Genomic DNA, 20,830 nt, shown 5'->3' on the forward strand with positions numbered 1-20,830 from the left:
AATTTCTGGTTAAAGGCTTATAGTGCCTGCATATTTGAACTGCTTCTTACTGAAATTGGTACACCTTGTTTGCTGTAGCATAGACTAGATCCAGGCCTGCTGAATCTAGCTTTGTTTGTATAACTTGAGCACTAATCCAGGCATTCTTTAAAGTATTCAATTGTATTTATTACTGCTTGGTAGTAACTTGATTAAAGTGTAGCTATCATTCTAAGTATTTTGGATTAAGCACTTGGGCTTCAGACCAGTTGTTTTACATTAGGAAGGATTGTGGCCTGCACTGTGGTGGCAGGACAGGTTGCTTACATCCTTCTAAGTTGGGAACTGCTGATTGAGTGCTCAGTGTCTGTTATTCTAAAAGTGTATTAGTTCTGGTTTAAGCACTTGGGCTTCAGGCCAGTTATTTTACATTAAGAGGGTTCGTGGTCTGCACTCTTGTGGGAGGAGAGGCTGGACTCTGCCCTTCTGAGCTGGGAATTTCTGGTTAAAGGCTTATAGTGCCTGCATATTTGAACTGCTTCTTACTGTAATTGGTACACCTTGTTTGCTGTAGCATAGACTAGATCCAGGCCTGCTGAATCTAGCTTTGTTTGTATGCTTGTTGTTTGTTTGCTTGTTATTTCCTTGAAAAGCTAATTCCACCTAAAACGCGGCTTTTCAGTGCTTCTGTGGATCCCCTAGCGATATCTGCATTGCTTACTATACTTATTTCCTTGTTTCACTTGAAAGAAAGTTACTGTTTGTCATTTTTGCATTTAAGTTACCTGTAACACATTGCATTTAAGTTACCTGGCACTTGCTCACTAAAGCAATTATATAAGTCAGCACTAAAAAAATTAAAAGCACTACACCCTCACAAACTCCCCTTGAGTACCTTGTTCCCCATTGGCCCTTTTTTTAATTATAAAGGAATTCCCAATACTATTTTAGCATGTCCAAAGGACAGTTGTCAATCTCCTCTCCGGTCCAGCTGGTGAATCTAGGAATCTTGAGGCAATGTTACAACTGCCTCATGTACACAGACAACCCTCTCCTCCTCCCAACAAATTCCAACACATGTGAGGGATGCAACCATATAGCCAAACTGGAGGCTAAGCTCTCTCAACTCAGTACTGGTGTAACCAGTCAGGAGTTGAAGGAAACCACACTCACTACAATTCCAGTCTCACATAGACCTACCACGACAGCAAACCAAACACATAAACACACAAAAACATACTCGCAGGCTCTAAATAAAAATCTGCCTAAGCAGCAGAGACCTCCAAAGCAGACACCCAAGCAACCGCTACCCCAAAACAAAACACATGCAACACATAGCACACAAAGCCAGTGTGCCGAACAGTCACAGCCCTTAAGGCTGAACAACACACCTGATACACTTGTAATAGGTGACTCTATCGTCAGGCACACTGACATCCCGCTCACCAGGCTGAACAAGGAGAAGGTCATGGTGAGCTGCCTGTTGGGCGCTAGGATCCGCCACATAAACTGGGAGCATTACTCTAGCTCCAACACCCTAGCCCAAAGGTTCCTAGAATTTATAAACTCAATTGTTATGGAACAACTTGTTACCACTCCCACAAGAGGGGAAAACATACTGGACCTGATCATCACCAACATGGGGACTCTATGCTGCAGACCAGAAGTGTATCTCTCATTGGTAAGATCAGACCATAAACTAATCTCACTGGATATTCACATCCCGACTCCAGCCCCTGCCCTGAAAACCGCAGTGAAAAACTTCTCTAATGCAAATTTCGCACTCCTCAAAACCGAGGTGGAATCCTTCAAAGCCCCCGGGCCTCTGGAAAATATGGCCCAGACCGCAGAATCCTTTATAAACGCATTCTATGAACACCTTCAGGAATGCATGGATCATGCAATCCCAAATAAAACCAAGTCCCAATCCTCCAAAGGCAGACGTCCTGTCTGGTGGATCCCAGCCATAAACAAACTATGCAATAGAAGGAGGAAGCTACTACATGATAGAGCAAAATCCCAAAAAGGAAAGGCATCTCTGATCAGTATTAGCAAAAAACTACGGGCACTCATAAAATCGTCTAAGGTCAGCTTCGAGAGAAAAATTGCACAGGACACTAAGGATAATCACAAGGCTTTCTTTAGTTATGTTAGGAACCTGGGTGGGAATTCCCAGATATGCTCAGAATTAGTCCAAAATGACAAAAAATGCACCGAACCCACAGACATTGCCAACATGCTAGCTGACAGGTTCAGCGCAAACTTCTCCCCTCCCACCCAAAGGGCAAATATCTATCCCAGCAGAGTGCTGCCGCCCTGACATCTCAGATGCTCAGGTAAGAGCCACCCTCTCCAAAGCAAAAAACACAGCATCAATGGGACCAGACGGTATCCCGGGCTGCGTCCTACATGAACTCCAAGAAGAGCTAAACCCAAACATAAAACTACTGTTCAATCTCAGCCTTACTACAGGATATGTACCCAAAGAGTGGCGTACAGCAACAGTGGTCCCTCTCCACAAAGGTGGTGCCTCAACGGATCCTGGAAACTATCGCCCCATAAGCCTGACTAGCTTGGTCTGGAAAGCTATGGAAAGGATCATCATGGACCTCATAAATAAAGATATTGGGGACCTACAGACACTGGATCCTACCTAGTTCAGCTTTGTTAAGGGCAGATCCTGCCTCTTAAGCCTGGTCGACGTCTTTGAAACAGTCACCAAGGCCATGACGAGGGGAAGGTGGTCCACGCAGCCTACCTGGACCTCACAAAAGCCTTCGACACAATACCCCACTCGGGCATTATAGATAAGCTCACCAGCTTAAATATAAACCCTTATGTTACTAGATGGGTTGCAAACTGGCTCAAGGACAGAACCCACATGGTTAGAATTGCTGGAGCCATGTCAGACTCCAAACCAGTTACAAGTGGCGTCCCACAAGGCTCAGTCCTGGGACCTCTCTTGTTCGGTATATATTTCTCGGAGGTACAGGCCAACACGGAAGGACTGTGGCTGACCAAGTTCGCAGATGACTGCAAACTGGGTGCCATAATTGACTCACCAGCCAACACAAGCATCCTCCAAAAGGGCCTCATAGAAACAGACAACTGGTGCCAGAGCCATGGCCTCAAGCTAAACGCCAAAAAGTGTATAGTCATCCCCTTTGGCAAAAACAAAGTGTCCACAAATTACCACATAGATGGTAATCCATTAAGTACAGAAGAAGTAATTAGGGACCTGGGGACCCAAGTTGATAGCAATCTCTCATTTGACAACCACATGGCCAAAGTGGTTAGAAAAACATTTTATATAGCCCACCTAATCATAAAGGGATTCACATCTAGATCAGGGGAGGTCATCGTGCCTCTTTACTCATCCCTCATCAGGCCCATAATTGAGTACAATGCCCCTTTTGGGATGTACCTTACCAGACACCTGCAGCAACTGGAAAGACCCCAAAAGTACCTCACCAAGAGGATCAAAGGGCTCAAACAGATGCCATATGCTGCCCGGTTAAAGAAACTCCAGCTCTACTCAGTGGCATACCGCCTGCTCAGAGGCGATCTGTGCCTGACGTATAAAGCCATGTCCAACCTGGAATTAATGGACATGCTGCACCTCAGAAAATCCAAATCCCATTGAGCTACGTGCTCGAGACTTGAACCTCAGCACTGAAATAAATAGGACATGCTGGAGGGACAGATTCATAACCCAGAGGCTCCCTTCACTCTGGAATAAAATCCCAGTCCAGGTTAGGCAGAGTCCCTCATTGACTCTCTTCAAGAGGAATCTTGATGAGTGGATGGGAGATCGTAGGTTTACCCCGGGTATCACTTCTGTGTCACTGTTAGACAGAGACACAGTATACTAACCTCGAAAAAGGGCATAGCAAAATTCATTTAAAATGGGTGGCGAAAGCCAAACACACTCTGGCTAGGCTTATAAATGCCGTAGGGCACATAGCCTAGTATGAACCTATGAACCTATGAAGCTATGAACCAAACCAGGTAGGTGGATTGCTGGCACTGTAGTGCAGCATGGGGGGGCGGTCCTGCACTCCTGAGTATGTCATCCTTTCGAAGAAATGTTAAACCGAGGCCCCATCTGCCTGAGTTGGTGGTAGCTGAGTTGAATGTAAAAGATCCCACGGCATCTATCAAAAAGAGTTGGCGTCCTTTATTGATATACAAAAATAACTCTTATTTACAACATATTTCTATATTTACAAATGTACAAATGTATAGATATAGAAATACATTTATAGGTATTCATAACTTCCTTTTTAGTCATACTAAATTTTCATCCCTATTAGTCCCCCACTCCTTTTCCATAACCACAATCTGATTTTATTTAATATTGTAGCTAAAATCCATTTTCCATTAAACATAATTTAATTTCTTCATTCATTCCATGTAGCACATGACATAAAATAACTTGTATCTATTCTTTTAACATGTTATTTACTTCTATTATAATATAAAAATTTAATCATATCCGTGTTTTTATTTTGTACACTTCTTTTATATCTTTGAAAAAATCTTCTTTACATAGTTTTCTCCATAATTTTTTAATCTTTTATGCTTCAAAAACACATGGTTCATAGTTTCTTCTTCTTGACAATCTTAACATATTCCAGCACGTAACTTTTTATATGGCATATTTCCATTTACTTGTAATTTATCTATTACCAGTCTCCACAAAAATCTTGACATTCTACTTTCTGATTACATCATTTGTTTCTTATTTTTATACCTTTAAGTTTTTCATCTATTAGGTTTTTCCCATGGTTTTATATAGTAGTGTTTTATCATTGCATTCTTATACCACACTTTTCTATCTTTTTCTAGATCATCAATTTTTCCACACAAAGATATTTTTCTTAGTAATATTTTATTTCTTTATTTATACACTCTTTTTCTCTTTTAATGTTTTTTACCCTGCCCCAAAATTTATCATACAAATATTTATCCAATGTACTACTAATCTGTCATCTTTTTTCCTTTATCCACTTTAACACTTTGTACAAATTTAATGAAGCTGCATGTACCACTGGGTTAATTAACCCCAAACCTTCTTCCTCTTTGTTTACATACAAAACTCCTCTTATGACTGGGTTTAATTTAGAACCTCATTTAAATGTAAAAATAATCTGCAATAATTTCCTTCCAAATACTGTTGGCAACATAAATACACTTGCTAAGTATTCTGTTTTTCCGTCAGTACTGAATTTATCAAATAAGCCTTGTTTTTAGAAGGTAATTTATATGTTCTCCAGAAAAGTCAGGTTTACTTTATTTTTCTCTGCCCCCTCCATTGAATTCTACTTACATTTTTATTCCCAAATTGTATACCCAACACAGAAATTTCATTCATTGTAAAATATATACCCCTATCTTTTCTACATTGCCTAAACCTTTAATTTTCTCTTTATTTAATACCATTTGTACCACCTGTAGAAACTGATTTGTGCAAATTATTACTTCTTTTATCCAAATTTTGTTTTTCTTCTAATTAATATGTCATTTGCATATGTTAACAGAACTGAAATTCTTAACCTTTCAGGTGTTATATACCCTGCCTCCTTCATTTTTTAATCTATTTCACATACTATCACATTCATAACTAATGCAAAGAGTGTACAACTCATTAGATATTCCTGTCTTATACCACTCTTCATATGTGCCTCTTGGCTTAACCAGCCATTTACAAGTATTTTTACTTTATTATTACTATACACTGACATACATAATTTCCTAACTTACTCCCTTATATTATATTTTTCAGTATCACCCATAAGATTTTCATGTCCACATGTATCAAATGCCTTATTAAGTCTCCTTATTATGATTTTCACTTCTGTTCTGTTGGTACCATTTTATTTCTTCATTTATACAATCTTTTTCTCATTTACTGTTTTTTTACCATGTTCCAAAATTTATCATGCCTGTATTTATCAACAATTTCTCTAACAATCATTAATAGTTCTTGACATCCCTTCCCCTTATATATAATATTTTCCATTTTAGTTTCAAATCTCTTTTGTATTATTTTGGTAAAGATGTTACAATTGTTATTATCCAATACTGCCAGTCTCCAGTTTTTGTCTTCTATCTTCCTTCTTACATATGAGTTTAAGTATTCAGCTGCTTAATTCTTTGTACATAAAACATTTACTTAACCATTCACTCAGATTCTTTAAAAAATATGTTTTACCTATCCCTTAAAGTTTTATACATTTCATACCGTAGTCCATCTGGTCCTGCTGCCATATTTATATTTACTCATCTTAATACTTTATCTAGCTTATTTAAGTAAGTCCCCTTTCCAACCCTTTACTGTCTTTTTCTGTTAACTTTTTTACTTTCTATGTTTTTCCTTACTTTCTTTTTTTCTTTAAACATTTCTTGTGTTGTTGCCTCACAGCAAGAGGTTCCCTGATTCGATCCTTGGCTGGTGTGCCTTCTGTGTGGAGTCTGCATGTCCTACCTGTGGTCGTGGGTTTCCTATGGGTGCTCCGGTTTCCTCCCACATCCCAAAGACATGCTGTAGGTGGATTGGACACTCTAAATTGGCCCTAGGTGTGAGTGCATGTGTGTGTGCCTTCTGTGGAAGGTTGGGCGCGGGCTGGCAATTCGACACTGTAAAACTCCACTGCCAATCATGAGCGGACAGGTGATCCGCTGTGGCAAACCCTAACCGGGAAAAGCCAAAAGAAGAAGAAGAAGATTGTGCTATGCTATTCATAATCTTTTCCTGAGGTCTTTCTATTTCTCCTTTTACATTTTTTTATTTGTCTCATTATAATATTGTCTTCCTTTATAATCTGCTTAAGTAACTCAATACTTCTTCTCTTTTTCCTCCTAAAAAATATTTTTGCTTATATAATAATTCTTGTATTTTTTCTTGATTTCTTTCAGTTTACCTTTACATAGCTGAAAATCACTTGTGTGATTGCTCATATGAGTGAATCCTAAGCACAAAACTCAAAACTGCGACAGTTTCCGATGTTCAAATATCAGCAAATCAAAAAGCAGAGTCATTAATTTTCGAACACAAAAGTCAAATACGAAGTTTAATGAAGTGTAATGCAGGGGGGCAAGCCCCCCTGCACCCCCCACCCCCTACTTTAATATACTAACTCCGAGATCGCACTACAATGGGAAAAGGTCCATTTTCCGATCCCCACTATAATGCAATCCGCACCCACAATGCCGAATCTGCAATGAGTGAATGTCACTGTGCATTCACTCATTGCACATTCAAAGCATTTTTCGTTCAACGTTAGGGAACTTTGCAAATGTCCTTTCGAACATCTTTCGTTCGCCCTTGTGCAGAACACACATATGAAGGTAAACCTTTCTTTCATATAATTCCTTTCCTTTGTTAAAGTACTTTCTTTTATTGTGTTCTAAATCTTGCAAAGTATCATTATATGTTCTTTTATATTTTTATTTCTCTACTTTTCTCGCATCATGTTGCTGCTGTAGAAACATTTTTTTTATATTTTCATTAAATATCATCCACCATTCAGACCATTTTTTTATAAAATGTTCTCATAGTAATGTGGTCTTTCCATAACTGTATTACTAATCTCTTTCCTTCTTTATTCCATGCTGTCTCATTTATACTTTTTATACATTTGCTTATTTCTGTATATTCATTGTGTTCCTTTAACTCTAGCCATATGGCAAGATGATCAGAAAATCCTGTTTCAACTACATCCCCATCTCCTATAACTAAACGAATAATCTACTGCAGTTCTATGCATACCTCTTTTGTAAGTAATTAATTTTTGTCCCAGAGTTTCAAATTACCACATTTTATAACTTCTAACATTTTTCTTATATCTTTTCCTTTCTTTTACAATTGCCTCTTAAATCACAATTCATGTCTCCTGTTATTATAATATTCATATTTAACTCTACATAGTCTAAAATCTGATAAAATAAACTTTCCCTTTCTTTACAATTAGTATAAGCATATAATGTTATAATACTATATACTTCTTCTTTCCATTTTAAATCTACCATGGTTAATCTTCCCATTTTTGCTAAAGTTACATCTAATATATTTACTGTCTTTCTACAGATATGGCTATTCCAGATTATCTCTCATTTCCCAAATTCCAGATTATCTTTCCTCCCAGTAGTTTCTCTGTTTGCAATCTTTCATCATTTGTTAAATATCTTGTGTCTTCTAATATAATTACATATACAGCACATATATCACACTATTCCAAAATCCCTATTATTTTCACTATATCCATAATACTATTCACATTTCCAGAAAACACTCACTCTAAAATTTTCATGTTCCCTTTTCCTTAGATTCATGGTTTGATATGTTCATAGCTAATTACTAGGCTAGCTTTCTTACTAGGCCATTCTAAGCCTAGCCAATTTCCCTCCCAAAACTGAGAATCAAACACAGTACCTTGTGTCTGTGAATCAACACCTTAACCACTATACCAACCCCAATCTTTAGCTGTATATATTCTATTTCATACATTTTCTTTATTTTTCTTTTGTACTTATCCCTTTGAATTTTCTTTTTCTGTCTTTTACCAATGAACTTTTGTTTCTTTTACAGTCTCCCAATTTATGTCTTCTTCTTCATTTATTTCAGAACCTTTTTCTGTGTCCTCTTTATTACTTTTTTCATCCAGTTTTTCTTCTATTTCTACTACTTCTAACATTTCTTCTCTTTGTTCATTTTTTTCTCTTTCTTTTTCCTTTTCATTACTCTTATTTTCATTTTTGCAATCCATCCATAAATGTCCAATTTCATTACATTTATATTTCAGTTCAATTTTTTTGCATCAAGTCCCTTTTCCTCACACAAATAACATTTTATTTTATCACAGTTACTTATCAAATGTCCTACTTTAAAAAAACATGTTTTGGGTTGTCCCCAGTATTTTACAACAACTCTATTCCCTTTCACATTTATCATGCTTGGTATAGTTATACTTTTCTTTCTATTTTTAACACAATATTACATTCCAATCCACCAGTCCATAAACCTGTTTTATCGTAAACTTTTACAATGTCCAGTACTCCTTTACATAAATTTTTCAAATGTCCTTTCAAAGTCTGTCTTTCTACCTCTGTTTGAAATTGTACATGAATTTTCTTTTGTGTTTCCCTGTTAAATGCTTTTATCACATAAATATTCCATGTCTTACACTCTCTTTTTTCATCTTCTCCAAGAAAAATTTCCATTGAAAAAAACAGCATCAAATGTAATGTCACAAAATGTCACTTTGTTAATAAGAATAAATACTCTTACCTCATGTTCTTTTAGACCCAAAGATGCTATTTGATTGTCCCACACTTCACACCTGCCCATTTCTTTGCCCTCTTTACTTTGAATCCCTAACACATACTTCCATTTTTTATTTTTGTTTACCTTCTTTTTTGCTACTCCCCTTTTGCCTTCTTTTACTTTCCCTGCATATATTTTCTTTTCCATCTCAGCACTATTTTTCAGGATTGTCTCTGCATCCTCCTTTTGTAATTTCTCCATAATGTTCCCCCCAGGAAACATCTCCTTCATTTTCTGGCTCATCCCACAACCCTCCCAACTGGAGGGTTTTAATATACATCCATCATTTACCAACTCATGTCCATCAAACAGATTTTTTTTGAAATATCTCCTCAGAATCCTGCACACATGCTCCAGTCTCTATTTTTGCTTTTTCCTCCATTTCTCTCACCATTCCATATCTCCTCTCTCCATCTGACTCCCTGTTTCTCCAGGCTGCTTCTGCACCTAAAACAATGCAGGAAGTGCTTCTGCAAAATGGGTACCACTCACAACAATGATGACTAGGGTTTCTTTATTGAGACACATATATATATATATATATATATATATATATATATATATAGATACACATTACATATTATTTACATATTTACATTATTTACATATATTTAAAAATCTCCATACATTATAAACTTCAATTTAAACGTTCCCCCAACCAAAACATTATTTTTTCCAAAATCTTTGTCAAAGTCCATTTTCCATTGTATTTAATTTCATTTAGTCTCTCGTTCCATATAGTCCATGAAGCATAAAATATTACTTTGTCCACTTTCTTCACTTCTTCCTGTTTTTGTGCACCATAATAACCAAATTCTATTATTTCCATATTTATTTGGTCAGATTTTAACAAGTGTTTCACCCTATTGTCTTTACATATTTCTTTCCACAAATTATTAAATCTTTCACATTTCAAAAACACATGCTCAGTAGTCTCAAACTCTCCACATTTATTATATATTCTATCCTGCTTTTTCTTGCAAGGCATATTGGCCTTAACCTGCAATTTTCTAATAGACAATCTCCATAAAAAAATCATTACATTCTTTAATCATTTATAGTTATTATATCTCATCTTTATCGCTTTTTTCTTATCCATTTCTAAATCTTTCCATGGAGCAATATAATTAAATGCTTTCATAATACTTAAGTACCTTTCCTTTCTATGTTTTCACATATATTCTTTTTTTAATTTCCATAACACATTTTATTTTGGCACTCTTTCATTTCTTCATTGACAATGCTGTTACTTCATTTTGTAACTTCTATTCCTTCCCACAATTCTTTGTATTTATAATGTATCATTTCTATCAAGTTTTTATTTTCCTTTATAATTCCTTTTAATACCTTTTGTAAAATTAAAGATGCTGCGTGTACTATTGGGCTTATTAAACTCAAACCTCCTTGCTCTTCTTTCATATACAGAATCCCTCTTTTGACTGGATTCAGTCTAGAGACCCATATAGAAGAGAATGTAATCATCATGAATTCCTTTTCATACTTAATAGGAATCATATAGATGTTAGCAACATAAGAATTTTTTCCTATTACTATGGTGTTCAACAAGTGTGATTTTTTTCTATATGAAAATCTATAGGATTTCCAAAAATTAGTCATATCCTTTACTTCTTTGAGTACATTATCCCATTGTTGTCTGTATTCATTCCTTCCAAATGTTATTCCTAACATATCTATATATTTTTCATTGAACTCAACACCTCCTAGCATACCTTCAAAACCAAATCCTTTACTTTTCTCCTTACGTATACTTAAATAATTTTTTTAATGTATACTTAATTTTTCATTTACTTTTTCCATCCATACTTTTTTAACAATTAATACAATGTCATCCACATAATTAGACATTATTGGGAATTGTACTTCCTTCATCTTTTTGTATCTACCACTACTTGACATTTTATTAATTTCCTTTACTATTACATTCATAAGTAATGAGAAAATTACACTACTAGCTGGGCAGCCCTGCTTTATTGCACATTCTATTTTTATTTCTTCCCAAATTCAGCCATTTACATTTAGTTTCACATAGTTCCTTTCATAAATAAATTTTATTACTTGTATTTTTTGCTTACATTATATGCCTGCAAAATTCCCCATAATGCATTATATTGAATAGTATCATAAGCTTTACTTATATCGCCTATCATAACCTTCAATTCTGCATTTTTATTTATGATGTCATCAGTTATTTCTCTTATTATCCATAATAACTCCTGACTTCCTTTTCCTCTTCTTTCAAATAGATTTTGGTCATATATTCTATCCATTTTTTTCTGTAACCTTTTTGTTATTATTCTTATAAAAAGTTTATAAACTGTATTATTCAATGTTATAGGTCTCCAATTTTTTATCTCCTCTTTATTTCCTTTTTTAAATATACATTTTATAACTCCAGTACAGATCTCTTTCTTTTTAATTCAAATTTCTAACCAATCATTCATAACGTCTATAAAAATTATTTTTTGGCACTCTTTCATTTCTTTATGCATACCGTATTCAATTCCATCCAGTCCTGTTGCAGAATTCAGGTTAATATGTTTTAGAATTTCATTTAATTCTTTCATGGTTATTTTTTGTTCTAAATACTCATTATCTTCCTTATTTAAATGTTCACCTTCATAAATTTGTTCTATGTTTTCTTCTCTCTTAACAAATAATTCCAATACATATTCTTTAATTATTTTGTATATTCCTTCTTGCTGTCTTATTTGCTTACCTTCCTTATTTTTTAATTCTCTTATTATTTTTCCTTTTTTTTATTTTACTCAGATATGGTGCTATCTCTTCTTTCTTTCCTTGTAAATAATATTTTTGCTTATGTAACAAGTTATTAATTTTAATTTGATTCATTTTATATATTTCTCTTTCTTTTTCATAAAAGGATTTTTTTTCTTTAATAAGTTTCTTGACTTAATATTTCATATCTGTCTTTTGATTTTCTTCTTTTCTTCCTTATACAGTCTAAAAATACTTTTTTATATTTTTCTTTAAAATTAAGCCAATAAACAGTCCGGTTCTCATAAAACTCCTTCATAGTCATATGATTTTTCCATAATTCCACAAGTTCTTTCTTCTCTTCTAATTCTAATCCGTTTTCATTGTCTTTATTCCTTTTCCTATTATTGTATATTCTTCATTTTCCTGTCCTTTAACCCATATTGTCACATGATCTGAAAATTCAGCATACTTAATTCCTTTTTTATAACTTTTAAACTATCAGATATTTAAAAATAATCAATTTCTGTCCTAATTTCATTCCTTTTATAGGTCCAGTGGTTATTCTCCCATATGCTTAACTTTCCACTTCTCATAATTTCTTTAGCCATTTTAACATCACAATTGCTCTTATTTTTCCTTAAATTACAATTAAAATCACCCAGCACTATAATACCCATATTTACGCAAACATATTGAAGAATATTTTTAAACATCATTTATCTCTCTTTTTTTTGTTACATATGCATATAAAGCTATAATTCTATACACGTATTTTCAGTCTCACATCTATTACCATAGTTTGGCCTAGTTCCATTATGGTTACATCTAATATTTTAATGCTTTCTTGACATAATATACATATGCCCGAGCATGTTTCTTTCCCCATGTTCCAAACTATCACACCATTCCAAAGTTTTCCATTTGTGTTCTTTCTTTCTCTGTTAATAATCTGATATCTGCTAAAACAATAATATGTGCATCCACTGCAGCACACCATTGTAGTATACCTATTCTCATTTTAAGATTTGTCATACTGTTCACATTTAAAGCTCATATTTTCAGCTTTTAAGAAGAGTTAGTATAATAAAATATTTATCCCTTTCCTTTCTTATTTTCTCTAAGCATTATGTTTTTGAATTTTCTTTTCCTTTCTTTAACTCTTTTCCTTAGTGAATACTTTTTATTTGTTACTGTGCACCAATCAGCTTCTTCCTCACTTGTCTCCTCTGTTTCTTTTTCCTTGTTACTTTCTTTAACTTCATGTATAACCTCTTGATCAGTTACATCTTTTTGTACATTTTCTTGTATAACACGCTCTATCTCTTTATCCTCTATAACTTCATTTTCATTTTCTTGCACATTCATTTCACATTCTAGCCATGAATAACCAGTATTGCCACCTTTTTTTGCATTTTAAATCACATTTTTTGCATTGTGCCCTGTTTTACCACATAAATAACATCTTTTTTTATCACATTCATTGATTAAATGATCATTTTTCCACAAAAATGGCAAGTTTGTGGTTGACCCCTGTATTTCACAAAACCCTTATTACCATGAACATCAATAATACTAAGTACATGCATAACATTATCATTTTCCATTTTCAGTTTTACTCCACATTCCCACCCCCCAGTCCATAGTCCTCTTTCATCATATATTTTGTAGTGTCCATTACTTCTTTACATATAGTTAACAAATGTTCTTTCAGTTCTTTTACTTCTACTTCAGTTCTAAACCGGATCATTCTTTTTTTTGGTTTGTCTGTAAAAAGCTTGCACGACATATTCTGACCATGGATAACTATTTTTCTTATGTTCATATGCACTCAAAACATTTTCCATAGCCTGCCCAGTCTCAAATATCAAGTCACAAAAAGTCTATTAATTAAAATGAATGACCTTACCTCTTTTGCTTTGACACCTAGAGGTGCTATGACAGAGTCCCAAACCTTATACCTGCCCAAACTTTCATCTTTTTTACAGCTCACACATACTGTATACTTCTTTTTTGTTTCTTTTATTTCTTCTTTTTTCTTTGCTCCTTGTCCCACAGTTTGTGCATAAATTTTTGTCTCTTGAACTTTTTTTATTAAGTCTCTTCTTCTCCTTTTTCTTCTTCTATTTTCTCCATGATGTCACTCCATGAAATTGCTGCTCCACTTTCTGGTTCACTTTGGTTTACCATTTCTTCTAAATAATCATCCCACAACCCTCCTGATTGGAGGGTTGTAATTATACGTTTCTCAGAGGTAACTGTCTCTTCTTCAAACAATCTCCTCTGAAGGTTTTCCTCTGAATCCATCTCTGTTACATCTACAATCTCCTCTTCTTCCAGTATCACTATTTTTCTGCACGCACAGCATCAGAAAAAAACTTCTGGTAGTGATTCTACCATTTCAACTACATTTTCATCAACCTTCACTTCATTTTCTGCCAAAGCCGAATCAACCATATTTTCTTCCTGTTTCTCCTGGCTGCTTCTGCGGCTGGACAGGAAACAGGAAGTCAAGATGTGTAACACACAAATCTTTCCCCGACTACCAAGAGTAGGGGAAGTTCCCTGATGCCGCCTACAAAAAGTTACTAGCCTAGTGGAACTAACACGGTCAGCAAAGGATAAATAAAATAAATTTAAGAGATGATTGCAGGATATTTTAAATAATTTAGTTTTGTCTCAGGTTATATTAATACAACTGTTGCTGCTGTAGGGATATGATATCATCACTCTACAGCTCCTAGCAAATGACTATTTCTTTGGTGACATTCATAAAAAGACTGTAACTAGAAGATGGTAGAAGTGTGAGGCACCCCAGATGTAGGAGTGTAAGGAGACAATGAGTGATGTGTGTAAAAAGGAGGGAAAAACCTGAAAAATAAAATGCAAACAAACTATATGGGGAAATGCAGTCCATAGCTATCTTTCTGGAGTAGGATGTAATAATATTCAAGGCATTTTCAAAGGACAAAAGTGATTTATTTGAATGATTTTTGGCTTTTTGCAGGGTTGGACTGCTAATGAATTAATGTTTTTTAAAAAAGTAAACTCAGTTAAAAAACGTATATTAATACCTATGGACGAATTTCTTACACTGCTGTTTGGGGGAAACTTTGCAACTTTTTAGTTTGTCCCATACTTGTGCATTTTCACTTAGAGTGGATAATTTAATTCTTTGTATTGATAAATATGATTGTTGAGCCTGTTTTTGTACTTGTTGAATACAGGATTTTATTTAAAAATGACAATAAAAGTATCTTCAGCTTAAAAAATGGTGTAACTAGTAAACATCAAATACTAATTCAAGCATACTGACAATCAAAACTTGCTGTAAATGTAACATTTTTAAAGCATTTTGCAGGGAGTAAACACTACTGCACACCTGCTATTTAAAGTGATGTCCCTTGAATGTCTGTAACTCAGAATAAGCATACTGCATACCTGCTACTTCCATGTAGGTACCCACAGATTTCTGTATCTTAGAATTAGCCTACAGCACCCCTGCTACTTACAGTTACATACCCTGAGATTGCTGTATCTCAGAATAAGTCTACTGCACCCCTGCTACTTACAAGTATGAACCCTGACATTGCATTATCTCAGAATATGCCTACTGCACCCCTGCTACTTAACAGTTACATACCCTGAGATTGTTGTATCTCAGAATAAGCATACTGCACCCCTGCTACTTACAGATATGTACCCTGAGGTTGCATTATCTCAGAATAAGCCTACTGTACCCCTGCTGCTTACAAGTATGGACCTTGAGATTCCATTATCTCAGAATAAGATTACTGTACCCCTTCTACTTACAGAGATGTACCCTGGGATTGCTGTATCACATAATAAAAGTACTGCACCTATGCTTCTTACAGGTATGTACCCTAATGTTTCTGGGTCTCAGGATAAGCCTACTGCACCCACACCCCCTGCTCTGTACAGATATGTATCCTGAGATTGTTCTGTCTTAGAATAAGCTTACTGCACCCTGCTATGTAGAGATACTTACCCTGAGATTGCAATATCCCAGTGTAAGGCTCCTTCACACCTGCTATATACAGTTACATACCCTAAGATTGCTGTATATCTGAATAAGCCTACTGAACCCCTGCTACTTACAACAATCTCATGGTATGTATTTGTATCTCCGGATAAGCCTACTACACCCTTGCTACTTACTTCAATTTCAGGGTATGTATCTGTATCTCCAAATAAGCCTACTGCTGTCTCCACTACATGCAGTTATGTACGCTGACATTGATGCATCTCAGAATAAGCGTACTGCACTCCTGCTGCTTACTGATATGTACCTGAGATTGCTGTATCTCAGAATAAGCCTACTGCTCTCTCCTACTGCATACAATTATGTACCCTGACATTGATGTATCTCAGAATAAGCCTACTGCACCCCTGCTACTTACAGATACATACCCTGAGATTGTTGTATCTCTGAATAAGCCTACTACTCTCTCCCACTACATACAATTATGTACCCTGACATTGATGTATCTCAGAATAAGCCTACTGTACTCCTGCTGCTTACAGATACATACCCTGAGATTGTTGTTTCTCAGAAGACGCATACTGCACCCCTGTTACTTCCAGTTACATATGCTGCAATTGTCATATATCTGAGTAAGCTTACTGCACCCCTGCTACTTATAGTTACACACCTGAGATTGCTGTATCTCAGAATAAACCTGCTACACCCCACCTACTTACAGTTACATACCCTGAGATTCCTATATCTCAGAATAAGCCTACTGCACCCCAGCTACTTACAGTTACATACCCTGTGGTTGCTGTATCTTAGAATAAGCGTACTGCTCCCCTTCTTCTTACAGTTCTGTACCCTAAGACTGCTGTATCTCAGAATATGCCTACTGTACCACTGCTACATACAGTTACATACCCTGAGATTGTTGTATGTCTGAATAAGCGTACTGCACCCTGTCACTTACAGGTATCTACCCTGAGATTTCTGTACCTCAGAATAAGTCTGCTGCACCCCTGTCACTTACAGGTACCTACCCTGAGATTGCTGTATCTGAGAATAAGTCTAATGCACCCTTGCTACTTACAGATACATACCCTGAGATTGTTGTATCTCTGAATAAGCCTACTACTCTCTCCCACTACATACAATTATGTACCCTGACATTGATGTATCTCAGAAAAAGCCTATGCACTCCTGTTGCTTACAGATCTGTACCCTGAGATTCCAATATCTGAAAGTAAGCCTACTGCATCCCTGCTACTTACAGATATGTACCCTGAGATTGTTGTATCTCAGAATAAGTCTACTGCACTTCTGCTACTTACAGATACTTACCCTGAGATATTTGTTTCTCAGAATATGCCTACTGCACCCCAACTACTTACACTTACATATCCTGAGATTGTTGTATGTCTGAATAAGCCTACTGCACTCCTGTTACTTACAGATATGTACCCTGAGATTGCATTGTCTCAGAATAAGCGTACTGCGCCCCTGCTTCTTACAGTTCCGTACCCTAAGATTGCTGTATCTCAGAATATGCCTACTATACCCCTGCTAGATACAGATACATACCCTGAGATTGCTGTATCTCAGAATAAGCATACTGCATGCCTCCTACTTACAGATACATACCCTGAGATCATTGTATGTCTGAATATGCCTACTGCACCCCTGTCACATACGGTTACTTACCCTGAGATTGCTGTATCTTAGAATAAGCGTACTGCTCCCCTTCTACTTACAGTTCTGTACCCTAAGATTGCTGTATCTCAGAATATGCCTACTGCACCCCTGCTAAATACAGTTACATACCCTGAGATTGTTGTATGTCTGAATAAGCCTACTGCACTCCTGCTACTTACAGATATGTACCCTGAGATTGCATTATCTCAGAATAAGTGTACTGCACCCCTGCTTCTTACAGTTCTGTACCCTAAGATTGCTGTATCTCAGAATATGCCTACTACACCCCTGCTAGATACAGATACATACCCTAAGATTGCTGTATCTCAAAATAAGCATACTGCACCCTTGCTACTTACAGATACATACCCTGCAATTGTTGTATCTCCGAATAAGCCTACTGCACCCCTATTACATACAGATACTAGGCCTGTGATTGCTGCATCTCAGGATCAGCATACTGCATTCCTGCTGCTTGCAGATACTTACCCTGAGACTTGCACCCCTGCAAAGATATATATTATGTGCTACTGAAGAAAGTATTTTATATAATACTTACTGTATTCAAATGTGTTGCACATACTGAATGGATTGTTTTCAGAAATGAGATTAAAAAATGTGAGGTTTTGATTTGTGTAATGTTAGTATCAAAGCATTAATATTAATGAAAAAAACAAAACTGCTAATGAATTGTGTATAATCCAAAATTAATTAAATTTTTCTTTAAGTTAGCAGGTTGGCAAAATGTAAGACTGAGAGGTCATCATCAAAGTATTATGTGGATTCTGAATACACCAAAGGTTTCACAGATAACATGGCTGCTACAAGACATGACATTGGTCATACACACAACCAACACCATAAACATATGGAATATGAGTGTAGTTGTGCTCAGAGTAATGACCTAAAATGTAACCTGAAGCCTCATGAGGTAAAGAATTTGTACAGCTTCAGCAGCTGTAAGAAGAGTTTCACATTTCCATTTCTATATAGAACAAATTGTCTTGCTAAAACCAAACAGGGAGTTATGATTAGGCTACACTCCCATAAGAAAATAAACAGTTCAAAACGTTTCAGGAGAATTAGAAAAAGAAACAATAAAGATTATCTGGCAACACATCCAAAAGCCTTCAGTGGAAGGAAGCCATGTATATTTGGTGCATATATTAAGAGCTTCAATGAGAAGTATAAACCCACACAAAACTCAACTATCCACAGTGGGCAGAGGCTATATAAATGTGACACACGTGACAAGCATTTCACATGGAAAAAACGTTTTATGATCCACAAGGCAATCCGCTCTAGGGAGAGACCATTTAGATGTGTAACATGTGGTAAAACTTTTACGACAAATGGCAGCCTAACAGTTCATGCTAGGATCCACAGTGGAGAGAAGCCATATAAATGTAGCACTTGTGGCAGATGCTTTACAGAGAAGGGCAGTCTCATAGTCCATGAGAGAAGCCACAGCGGCGAGAAGCCATATAAATGTGTAACATGTGACAAGGCTTTTACAAAGAAGAGCAATCTTACAGTCCATGAACGAATCCACACAGGAAGTAAATCCTATAAGTGTGACACATGTGGTAAGTGCTTTACGCAAAAGGGCAATCTCACAGTGCATGGCAGAAGACACAGTGGAGAGAGGCCATATATATGTGCAACCTGTGGTGAGAGTTTTGCACAGAAGGGCAGCCTTTCAGTACATGAGAAAATCCACACTGGAAACAAACCATATACATGTGCCACATGTGGAAAGTGTTTCTCACAGAAGAGCAATCTCATTACCCATAGACGAAGCCACAGTGGAGATAAACCATTTAAATGTGCAATTTGTGACAGGAGGTTTACTTTGAAGGGCAGCCTTATAGTGCACGAGAAAATCCATGCTGGAATTAAATCCTACGTATGTGTTGCATGTGGCAAGAGCTTTACACACAAAAGCAGCCTTACAGACCATGAGAATAGCCATATTGGAACTAGAGCCTATAAATGTGGTACATGTGGCAATACTTTCATGCAGAAAAGATACTTAAGGGTTCATGAGAAAATCCACAGTGGAAATAAATCATATACATGTGCCACATGTGGTAGCTGTTTTACTCAGAAAGGATACCTTAAACTGCACGAGAAAGTCCATGCTGGAAATAAATCTTATAAATGTGATGCATGTAACAAGAGTTTTACATGGAAAGGCAGCCTTACAGTGCATAAGAGAACCCACACTGGGGAAAAGCCATTTCAGTGTGCAATTTGTGGCAAGAGTTTTGCACAAAAAGGTAACCTTACATACCATGAGAAAATCCACACTAGACAAAAGAAAGCAAAAAAGTGTAAAGACTTCTCATCTTCTCTTTGTCGATGATTTAAAACTGTATAGCTCATCAGATGAGGAACTGTAAGCACAACTGCAAGTAGTCAAAACTTTTTCAGATGATATAAGAATGTCATTTGGTCTTGATAAATGTGCAAAAGCAACCTTTGAAGCATGAAAGCTGCAGCACCAGGAAAACATCATTTTGGGACAAGAATGTGATATAAAAGAACTTGAGCAAGAGGAAGTGTATAAATATTTGAGAATTGGTGAAGTATCAACAATAAAACAGGAATAAATGCGAATAAAACTCAGTATGAAATATTTTGGAAGACTTAAATTAATCCTGAAAACAACGTTGAAATCTAGGAACAGAGTTCAAGCTGTAAACCAGTTTGCTCTTCCTGTACTAACTTACAGTTTTGGAGTGATTGACTGGCCCCAAAAGGTGTTGGATAGATTAGGCAGGGAAACAAGAAGGATGATTCATGCTCATCAGATGACTTATAAAAATCAGTACATACCAAGATTATATATTCCACATTCTGAAGGTATGGGCCGCTTTGAAATTGATTACATGTATAGATCTGCAATCATGGGACTACATACATATCTGCTGACCTCACAAGACCCAAACATAGTGAAGGTTTTGAAACATGAGGCAAATAAATCTAAGATGACTTCCCTTATTAGTCTAGAAGAAGCATATTGGCGTCAAGCAAGAATGGATATCAAACCAGAAGTAGATAAAAATCAGGCAGCAACTGTATGTGGCAAAATACAAAAGAAAGAA

General features: G+C 36.0%; 1 protein-coding gene across 1 annotated transcript in view; it reads left to right on the plus strand.

Moving 5' to 3' along the window:
- LOC122800266 (gastrula zinc finger protein XlCGF26.1-like) overlaps positions 1-20,108 on the plus strand; it is a 31,607-nt gene extending 11,499 nt beyond the window's left edge. Inside the window, exon 3 of the mRNA XM_044069755.1 lies at positions 18,452-20,108. Coding sequence (XP_043925690.1) covers positions 18,452-20,088 — 1,637 coding nt within the window. The 3' untranslated portion in view covers positions 20,089-20,108. The remainder of the gene's footprint in view (positions 1-18,451) is intronic.
- The last annotated feature ends 722 nt before the right edge of the window (positions 20,109-20,830 follow it).

The sequence above is a fragment of the Protopterus annectens genome, chromosome 4.part0 (genome assembly GCF_019279795.1).
Source record: "Protopterus annectens isolate FY-2018-M chromosome 4.part0, PAN1.0, whole genome shotgun sequence".
In the NCBI taxonomy this organism is placed as follows: Eukaryota; Metazoa; Chordata; order Ceratodontiformes; family Protopteridae; genus Protopterus; species Protopterus annectens.